Raw genomic sequence first — 10844 nt, forward strand, 5'->3', positions numbered from 1 at the left:
ACTTCAGGCGCTCCATGCCAACAGGTTTCCTTGGTAACTGATTAGATTGCTCCGTGCTTTTTTATTATTATTATCATGTAAAATAATTGAGACATCTGGCAGTTTTCGGAAATTAGATGAAATACCTTTCAACTTCCATAAAACATCATCCACCTGCACCAGCTATACAACTGAATTTTTTAACCAAAGGAATTTACTCCAGAGTTCAAAACAGAAACTGAAATAGATGCTACCAGCCTGGTGTCCATTCATGTGTGGTCCCTTCTTGCAAACCTTTCATTAACCAAATCATCTGGTCTCTCTTTTCTTCTTTTTTTTTTACCCTTTTTGATTCAAAATGAATGATTTATCCAGAACCTGAAGGTCTTAGTTACTGAGCTGCAGAGCTAGACTGTAATCTACCTGTGAGTTATTTGGTTTCCATTAATAAATGATCCTTTCATCAACAGGACTGTGAAGAACAGGAAAACTGTCTGGAGGAGTCAGGGTTCCACCTCCTGAGCAGTTCACCCTCAGTTCTTCCTCCAAAACTGTGGAGCTGTTACGCAGCCAGTTTCAGTGGAGGACTTAGTTGGCAGGTTCTGTTAGCATGGAGGTCCGGTTTTAGCACTCGACAATCGGCACACGGATGAGTTCTCTGTCTATATCCCCCTGTCCTAATGGCAAGCACAACGATGTGTGATTCTTTTAAACAGAGGATGAGAATGTGCCTGAGCCATTTCCTGTCCTGCTGTGTCCAGTCCAGCATCAGCGTCAGTCACTCGGGTCCTGGCAGTGGGAGCAGTGTCTCATGTCTTCGGAGTAGAGCTCCACCTGGATGGTGATGTTGTAGAAACCAAACTTGGTGTGGAGCAGCTCGGTGGCCTCCTGCAGCACAGACTGAGGGTCGGAGCCTTCCTCTGAGGTGGAGGTAGAAAACAACACCAGGAGGCTGTTATTGTTCTGCTCTCTATTTGAACTCGTACATGTTTAAAACCAGAGCTGAATATTTGTGCTGGGAGATGTTGCATTTGAAATGCACCATGAAAACCATCACTAGACGGTGCCCTTCACATTTCTGTGGATTTCCATTTCTTTAATCTTAAGTGTGTAATGTCTCTTTTTCAATCCTGCAATTGTTATTGTTAAATGAATCAATTTCATATGTTGGAAGCCGTTCAAACTCGCCATGACGTCACCTGGTTTGTGAACTGCAGTTTTAAAGTTTGTAATCTGGAAAGCGCCATCTTAGTTTTTTTAAACCATATTTCTTATAGAATTTAAGAGACCATATTTGGAGGGGAAGCGGGGCTAAGAGGAAGGAAGGGTGGATTCTGGATTATCAGTCTGTGCTGCGGTTACGTTACCTATGGCCAGGTGAACGGAGACCAGCGCCTGGCCCAGAGTCAGAGCCCACAGGTGCAGACTGTGCATGGACTTCACAGCTTTCACAGACAGCAGCACGTCCTTCACAGAGTTAAACTCAATTCCTTTAGGAGACCCTGGAAGAGTGAACACCGTTTACAGTCAGCAAAACACAGGACGATTTAAACCAGGTGAATTAAGGTCTAATGTTCAGGCCGCTTTTACCGTCACAACTTCTAATATTTTAGAAACATATTTTGAATGTAATAGCTACAAATAATGTGAATTTAACATTAAACTGCTCATTAACTCAGAAGGGCTCACTATGTTGTTACCAAAGGTTTTATAAGTGATGCCTCTTGGGTTGGTCATTTTGAGTAAATTCATTCATGCACAAAGACTTTTAAACTGTTCTAAAAGTCTTAGGACATCCCCAGGAGCATCAAACGTGACGTGATGTTCTGAAAGCACCCATCCAGTCCATCTGTGTGTTTTCTCCACAACATCAACAGAACCAAACATTTCTGAGCTACAGGGGGAAGATACCTTCCATGAGTATCCTGAAGACGTCTCTGAGGATGGTGATGGTTGTGCAGAGGACAAAGATGGAAAACAGGAATGTACAGATGGGGTCTGCCACTTTGTACTCAGGCTGGAGGAGAAAAAAGGTTATACAGGCTTTAAAGAGACATCAGATGGTGTTTTCCACAGTCATGGGCCATCAAAATTGCCCGAGGCAGAAAAAAAGGGAACATCTTGCATAACGATGTGAGTATTTAAGTCTGTCATCCAGAATATATCCGTTTTAGGAGAGAGGAAAGCATTTATGAGTTCTTTTGACAAGTCTGCACTTTAAATTCTCCCTCAAAACGACACTTGTTGAAAAGATTAGTTTCCTTCTGTCCTAAATCAAAGAGCATCATACAGGATGACTGCATCATGTTTCAGGGTTTGTTTGTTTTTGTTTTTATTTCTGTTGACTGACATTTCAGTCTCACCCTAACATGATTGTGATCTATATCTGACCCGAAAATAGATGACGATGGCCGCCACCATGACACCAACGCTCTGCAGCAGGTCTCCAACCACGTGGATGAAGGCGGCACGGACGCTGGTGTTGCCATGGCCACTGAGGAGCGTGTGGGCGTGGCCGTGGGCGATGGGACTCTGACCGTCCTCATTGATGTGGTGATAACCGCTGCCATGAGCGTGGAAGGTGGTGGAGTGATGGAGGATGTAGGCCATGCTGCAGAGAGATGGAGGTACTTTAACAGCTGCATCATCGCTGGTTGGATTCATTCATTGATTGGTCAAAAATGCATTATCCTTTTTCTGTTTTTTTTTTTTTTTTTTAAGTAAAAAAAGACAACCACAAGTTGTGATGTTTTGCATGAAGCCCATTAACTCACATTATGTTCAGAAGCACTCACACAATATTTACGATGACTGCACAGCCGGAGGTGACTAACATTACATGGCCATCAATCTCATAGTCGTTGCATACGATCCTTTCAATCGCTAAATAGACCAGAGCCCCAGTAACGATCCAGATGGACATGACAGAGATAAATGCTCCGAGGATTTCTGGGAAGACAGAAGAGAAGCAGGAATTTATACCACTTTAATAGAACAGAGCGAGACAGCACTTCTCTATCTGAGTACTGCGTAGGACATGAAGTTAAATGGACCGACCATCTTCCACAGACCACAGCATCAGTGTCTCACTGACATTAGATAAGGCAGAAACTTTAAGGACAAGGACTCGTGATGGAGAAGTTGGACTGTTAACCCTCCTAATGCATCTTATTCTCACAGGATAAATCAGCATACATCTGTTTGTAATGTCTACTGAGGTAATGAATCCATAGAAAAGTAGGGCCATTTCTCCATAGGCTTCAATGCAAACTGTGTGTGTGTGTGTTCGTCGGGGGGGGGGGGGGGGGTCCGGTCTCTGGTTCTGACCTGATCTGTGCCAGCCAAAGTTCATGGTTTTGGTGGGCGGTCTGGAGGAGATCCACAAGGAGAACAGGCTCACCATCATGCTGCCAAAATCTGTCAGGAGGTGGGCGGCGTCAGTCATGATGGCCAGGCTGTGGGCCAGGTAGCCTCCTGTGGACAACCAGGAGATCAGTGAGGGCCACAGTGTGACAGCGTTTGTGTTGAATTGTCTGCAGTGTCGAATTGGGTCAGTCATTGTTGTACCAGAAGTCAATTAATTAAAGAAGAAGTTGTTTTTAGAACAATTCTGACATTTAATGACTAATTTATCTTATTTATCATAAAAGAATGACAAATATTACCTGTTTCCTAATTTCCCTCTTTTCTGTATTTTAAAACAGTATTGAATAATTGTTATTGGATTTTGGACTCTTCGTAGGACAATGAAAGATTAAATGGATTAAATATCCATTTAATTTCTAATTGTATAATTTCACGAGATTAGTCAAGATTCTGTTTTTAAAATTCAGCCGATGTTCATCTATTTTTACACACATGCAGTATATTTACCACAACAAGCCGGGTTTCACTATTTACCAGAAAACTCTAAACACTTGCTGATACCAGGAGCCTCACCGGCTGTGAAAAATGTTTGAGAAAGCACAAAATGAAATAATTCTACAGTCGGCCTGACAGAAACAGAGTTTGACAGAAGAAGTTGTCTGCACAAAATCCTCATCTTGTTCAAAATCTTTTTTTCTCCAGCTCTCTCTGATCTTCTGAGATGATACTGCTGACATTTTTTGGCGAGCGCACTAAGAGGCCAGTTTCTACCGAAAAGACCCAACCAACGCCTTTCAATCACCTGCCAGTTTATCTTATGGATGTAAAAAACACCTTGTCTTGTCTGCTGTCTTTAAGGTTTGCCCTTCTGAACGTTTTACCTATGACCTCTCCGATCATGAAGACGAGGCAGATGGCCGAGGCGATGTAGAGCTTCTTCTTGGCCAGCAGCTTGTCCACGCTCTCCTCACATGGCAAAGCTTTGGCGCCGTGGCAGTGAGCGCCGACCGGCCGTTTCAGCTCGATGGAGTCAGCCATGCCTCCGTTTTTAAAAGGGAAGGCAGGATATTGCTCTTTAGAGTCTGGAAAGGAGCTGCAGGAACACAGAAGGTGACAGTCACAGTCCATCCCTTCCATTTATACCCTTTTATAAGGAAACTTTGAGCATTTGTTGGATCATCAATGTGGAATATAAAATATAAATCACTAAAGATGTGAACAAATGTGACCAAACCATTTATGTCAGATATAAAGCAACATATTTGTTTAGTAGAAGAACCTGTTTCCATTCAAATTTGTATTTCTATCCATAATGTCTTGTAATATGAACCCAGCAGCAACAATCCGCCGTGGTGGTGTTGTGATAGATGTTAAAAAGCTCAAACTATAAAAAACAAAATGTGATCGACTCGAGCAGCATTACAGAAATGTCTCCTACTCTCTCATGATCAGTCTCACACTTCTCCTTTGTGGCTTTTCCATCTGAGTTCAGTGTAAAGTTTCTTCGTGTCATATTTAAACTGAAGTTTTAAACCATTTATGAGCAAATCAAAGTCAGGTCATCACATGTTTTCCTCACAGCCTTTGTCCTTTTAAGGCTTGGTAAACTTATTTCTATAAATGATATAAAATAAAGATAACACTAGTTTTATGAGACTTTTTCCCCCATTATATGTTCACTAAAGCCTTATTTCCATTTCAGTCACATCTGTCTGTGTCTGACTGGCGAGGGAAAAGGTTTTTAAAGTGCTTAATCTGAGAATTACATGTGTAGACGTTCCTCTGCTGTGACACTGTGATCTGGATTTTAATCATGTGAACAAAACGCTGACTCCCCCATTTTCAGCACACAAGCAGGTTTCCATGTGAGAGGGAGCTGCAATGATGACACTAATGAGCTGGAAAGAAACAGATTTGTTCTCACTTGAGATAGCCACACAAAGACACACACACACACTTAATGCGCCGCACTTCATGTGGGGAATTTGTTGTCTTTATCACACACACCTTCAGGGATGTCCACCCCGAAAATAACCAGTCAGGTGGAAAACAGGTTCTGTTCAATAATGCCTCTAGGACATGAGAGCAAACACACAAAAACACACACAGCCACACCTAGAGCCTGCACACCTAAAGCATAGATACACACTGGAGGGCTGTAAAGCCCTGAAGATGTTGTGATTATGCACGTAGAAAATTGCACTGTGGTTGTTTTTTTTTTAAAGATTTGGAGACCAACAGCCCACAACGATGAACAACAACAAAAACACATCACAAAGTAACACAATAACATACAGTGCATGGCCAAAGTCTGCAGATCCTCTGCAGCGACCTAACAAATCAATTTAACTCGAGTTTCCACATACAATTCAATTCAGTATCTGTCGCCAACAACCTCTCAAATTAAATGTGAGATGAACAGGAAGGCCGAGACGTCTCTGAATAAAAGTCAAGATCTTTTGGACTTGGTCCAGCTTCGTTCTGGACCAAGTCTGAGCCAGATAGTCCAGCCGGGATGGGGGGAACCGCATTGGACCAGATGGGTTGTAATGAAGGCATTGATCGTTTTCTCCATTTCATGGAGGGGCAGAATCATTAAGGAGGTTTGCAAGTGATTAAAAACAACAACATGTTTATCTAGACAGAGCTCGAAAACATGGATTATTTTACAGAGGGCCCAAAATATGAGACAAAAGTGTATCATCCAAAAGAACAAGACAGCAAATACAAACAAAGTGTTGAAAATAGGTTCCCTCTTATTTCACTGGGAGGCCAAGGGACTGCTCAATATTATAAACGTTGGATTTCATTTGGCCGTAGAGTTCATCTGTAAGTCGATATCCCACAGGGAAGGTCCCTGTGTTTGTTGACACTGAGTGTCAGCAGTGCAGAGGCCTGAGGGAAGACTCACTGATCTGTGAAATGATGTGACAAAAAGACACTTCAGAGAAGCTGCCCGTTGGAAGAAGGGGCGGAAAAAAAAAAAAACCATCAAGCATTTAATCACATCTGCAGTCGGATTCATCAGAGCACCATAAACTATTATTTGTCACTGACATAACGCCTGCAGCCAGAAAAGAAAGAGACTGCTCAGTGTGCAGAGGGATAAGTGTTCATCCAGTGACGGCCGAGATCTTATCAGAGCCATCGGTGTTTAGTTTGGGTTTGAACTGCCATTTAGCTGCATGCCACTGAGTGGATAAAGACTGGAACGAGTCCGGCTCCGTTCAGAGGCATCAGACCGTTCAAACCTCAACATGTGGTTGGTTACTGTTTTGTATTTCTGCAATATTGCTAATGTGCTAATGCTTTTTTTTGTTGTTGTTGTTGTTGTTGATTGTTTGTTTTTTCTTTTAGCAGCTGATAATTGATGACTTTGCATCTTCTGGCTCTGACAGAAGAAGACCTCGTCCTTCCATCCAATGAGATGTCCAACATCCTGACAGGTATTTCGTTTGTTTTAACGGGGTGGCCGTGTGGTTTGATACAGATATTCCTGGTTCCCGGAGGATGAATCACACTGACATTGACAATCCTCTAACTTCCTGTAGCGCCACCATGAGGTCCATTTTGTGATTGAGTTAAATGTTACAAGCAGTTGAGAACTTTTTTGACAGTAGCTTGCATCGCTGTGATGTTTGCTGAGTGGGTTTAAGGATTATGAGGTCACTTTTACATCATCACAGCCGCCTCTTCACCCGAGGAACGTGAAACTACACGAACCTCTCATGAATCTAGCAGACAGACAGTTATGCTGCTTTGAGTTACTGCCCGAAATGTCACAATTAGCAGGAAGTAAACAATCCAGTAAAGAGCCTTTTTTAAATCCAGCTGGGTTATATCATAAGACAGCGATGAGTAAGTAAGTGATGATATGGAAGATATTGCAAATGAAACATCTGGAGTGAAAAATTTTGTTTGGTCCTGAGCATCTCATTTTCAGGGTGTTGCCTGCCTGTTTTAAAAACAGAAAGGAATGATGGGTAATAAGATTTCTTTTATATTTTATATGAGTCATTAAATAATTTGGACCATGAAACACACAACTGTCTGTTTGTGTGACCATGAACTGAAAGTGTGTGTGTGTGTTAAAATGCCTTCTGATTAAACTATCTCTGTCATTAATGGTTAATAAACCGTTCAATAAAGCTCCATAGATCGGTTAATAAGGACGACACTCAGGTTGGGAAAATGTTCATCCTCCCTCAACAACAGGCAACAATTAGTCAGTTATTGGATTGACATGAAAATAATCAGCAACAATTTTAGAATGTCAATGAATCCTTCATGTGTGTCTGTTGGTCTCTTGTTTTTGATGACCGTGTTCCAGTTTGCTGACATTTTGTAGGTCTGTTGTAAACTGTAATCCAGGAAATAACTCGTCGGTCTTGAATAAATCCAGTCAGATTAGTTGTGATCATTAGCTGCAGCTCTTCACTTCCACAGGAAAATGTCTCCACATCATCTGCTGCAGAACATCTATTTTATTAATCATTTATTAATATCTATAGCTGCCAAGGATTTTTACTTTTGTCTTATTGAGACGTGAGAAACTCCTGAGTCTTTATTAAAGACTGTCAATCACAGTTATGTTCATTTTAAATGGCCTGACTGTGTTTATGATAAGTGAATTTCCTGTTTTTCAATAAATTCTGAAAAATATAAAATTTTCAGTTTAATATTAAATCCAACAAAAAAATTCTCAAATTTCAGAGGCTGAGATAATTTTCAAAATTGATATTTATTCTTGAAAAATAACTCCAACAATAATCACCAGTTTCAAATCCATTTTCTCTTGATAAACAATTCAATTCACCTTCAGTTACAGTTCCAGCTGAGTGACTCCAGAGCCTGCTGCATGAAAACCGCACATTACATTATTTTACTGAATATGTTTTCTATAAAAGGTATTTTTAAATCATAAAATGGATTAAACCACATACATTCATGTCCTAAGATGTGATACTGCATTTATTTGTGTTATCAAAATATGACATAATGTATATTTATATATATTTATATTCAGACATTTTATGCTGCATTTATATTTATATTTATATTTATATTTATAAATTCCATATTTATTTTATAAAATGTTTTATGCTGCATTTCCTTTTAAAGCACTTTCCTGCCAGCTGGGAAAAAGTGCTAAAGGTGACACAGTAAAAAACACACACGGTGTAAATGGTGCATGAAATCCAAATGCAGCACCATATGTAGCCTGTCTCTCTCTCTCTCTCTCTCTCTCTCTCTCTCTCTCTCTCTCTCTCTCAGAGCAGCGCACGCGCAGCATCGTCATTATATTCTAATAATCAATTTTGTTTTGTTTTGTTTTGTTTTTTTGTCTCCTAACTTTGATCGGACTGCGGCCTGGACCCATCTGATTTTCTGTCAGGACTCTGAGATCACCAGCTGCCCCCGCAGGTCTGTGGTCACGGCAGTTTTCGTTTTCCTCCCACTTCAGTCTCCTTACGAAGAATCATCGGATGGTTTTTAAGGTTTTAGATCCAGCAGCGTTACACAAAATAAATCTGGAGGGCCACATGTGAAAACGCTTCGATTTGAATAAGAAGCATTTCACTCGCAATCACATTTTAAATGATTTATTATAATTATAAATCTTTTTTTTTTGTTGTTGTGCTGTAATGTTTTTCTATTAAAATCCTCTTTGTGTGTGTAAATGAATCAGACTATCAACGCTGTTTTAATTGTTCCATTACTGTCCAGTCATTTTATTTGTGTAACCGCTGCTGTCCTTAATATTTCTCTATGAAAGGTGATTTATTTTATTATTTATTTGTGTGTTCGGTGTGCTGCTGCTGCTTCCTGCCTGCCTAATGACAGATGATGAGTTTTTAGCGGTGCTCGGTGAGCTGGCCCCGGGGCCATTTGTCACAGGCTGTCCACAAACAAGCCAAGCATGGAAATGAATTTGTTCATTCACATAAAACAGCCCGAAAGAGCGACGCAGGCTGCTTAACATGCACCACGGTAACACCGTTACGCACAACCTGAACAATGCAACATGGGATTTCTCTCTTTTCCATCTTTCCTGCAGATCTGCAAAAAAAATAAATAAATTTTCGCTTTTACTCTCCAGACTGCCTTTAAACTTCACAGCGGAGGAAGAAAAAGTTTTAAAAATATTTTTAATCAAATGTGTGCATTTTTTTAAACATTTAGGCTTCTTTTTTGGAGGTCACATCACATTCCCACATGCATCATCCTTATCCTGTTATTCTGCATGCAGATGCAGCCAATATGAGATGACACATTTTATCTCCCACCTTTGTAGTTTCAGTGAATACATCTTGGCATTCTTCTCGTGAATCAGCTGAGATTTCTCCGAGTGTGCAGCGTTATTATCCATTTATTCAGCCCCTGCAGTTATTCACTCTGTCCGTGTCCAGCCTGAGGTTTAAGATTTAAAAAAAAAAGAAGTAAAAATGTTTCTGTATTTTCAGGATGTTCCCGATGTTCCTCCCTGATCTTCAGAGGACGCGAGGAAAAGTCAGGAGAAGATGAGACTTCATGTCCGACAGCAGCAAAGAAGAAATCCGCTCATTGGGGCGCAGAGAGGCAGGAGGAGGAAACCACAGGGGGATGTAGTGAGGGAGGGTTTGTTTGGTTTAGCTTTTCTTTCTTTTTTTATGGGGGGTGTTTTTGTTTTTTTGTTTTTTTTGGGTTGGAGTAGTAGTCTGGATCACCCGGACTCCGCTGCAGACTGGACTCCTCCAGCTGCCGGAGCCTGATGGGACCAGTGTCAGTCTGAAGGAAAATCAATCCTGCTGTTATATGTCACATAAAAAAAAAAAAAAAACATCTATTAAACATAAACATATTAAAATAAAGCAGGGAGCTTCTTCCCACTGCAGGTGTTGGTGAGAAATGTGCAGATATTTGAAGCTCTGGTTTTAATTTTGCTGTGAATATTTTGATATGAAAAGACCTTTAGATTTATGCCAACATGAAAGTTAATGTTATCACAGATTAAAAATAAGAATTATGGCAGAAACACCACTCTGCTTTTCAAAGATAAGAGACACACAAAGATAAATCAAGGTATAATCTTGGACTCAATTAAAGTTTCATTTTATCCATCTCAGATAGAAGAAGAGAATTTCAAGCATTTTTAGAGCTGAAGACTGAAGTGCCACAAGACCATGAAAAATACATAGTCCCACATTTGAAACTATATAAATGCCATTTTTCAGTATAAAATTTTAAAGCAAAAGCCTGAAATGGTAAAATAATATCTAAGAAGATATTGTGGCAACATAAATCCAATCAGGATGACAAATAAATATGTTGAAAAGTATTGGGCACAAAATAAATAGAATTATGTTTTGTTTTTTCTTTTACAAACATGAAACACTCATCAATTCATCAGTTACATTACAAAGGTGTCTGCTGTGTGATGACTTTCTGATTCCACGAAAGGAATCTCTTAAACTTAATTAAAAGAAGAACATGTTTTAGAAAGCTGTTTTGTTTTTTTT

At 40.2% G+C, this 10844-nt stretch overlaps 1 protein-coding gene across 1 annotated transcript; it reads right to left on the reverse strand.

Moving 5' to 3' along the window:
- Positions 1 to 753: 753 nt before the first annotated feature.
- On the reverse strand, positions 754 to 9715 carry slc30a2 (solute carrier family 30 member 2). Its single transcript, XM_029496812.1, has 8 exons — positions 9633 to 9715; positions 4227 to 4438; positions 3307 to 3453; positions 2775 to 2928; positions 2371 to 2590; positions 1891 to 1996; positions 1347 to 1481; positions 754 to 899 (listed from the first exon to the last, which is right to left on the reverse strand). Exons 1-8 carry the CDS (start codon positions 9713 to 9715, stop codon positions 754 to 756), a joined length of 1203 nt encoding a protein of 400 aa, XP_029352672.1.
- Positions 9716 to 10844: the final 1129 nt, after the last annotated feature.

The sequence above is a fragment of the Echeneis naucrates genome, chromosome 24 (genome assembly GCF_900963305.1).
Source record: "Echeneis naucrates chromosome 24, fEcheNa1.1, whole genome shotgun sequence".
In the NCBI taxonomy this organism is placed as follows: Eukaryota; Metazoa; Chordata; class Actinopteri; order Carangiformes; family Echeneidae; genus Echeneis; species Echeneis naucrates.

Coding starts and splice junctions, on each gene's coding strand:
- slc30a2 (XM_029496812.1), bottom strand. CDS start 9,715: ATGGATAATAACGCTGCACACTCGGAGAAATCTCAGCTGATTCACGAG. Junction 2,929..3,306: donor CTTTGGCTGGCACAGATCAG/GTCAGAACCAGA, acceptor CTGTCTTCCCAG/AAATCCTCGGAGCATTTATC. Junction 2,591..2,774: donor GCAGTCATCGTAAATATTGT/GTGAGTGCTTCT, acceptor ATCTCTCTGCAG/CATGGCCTACATCCTCCATC.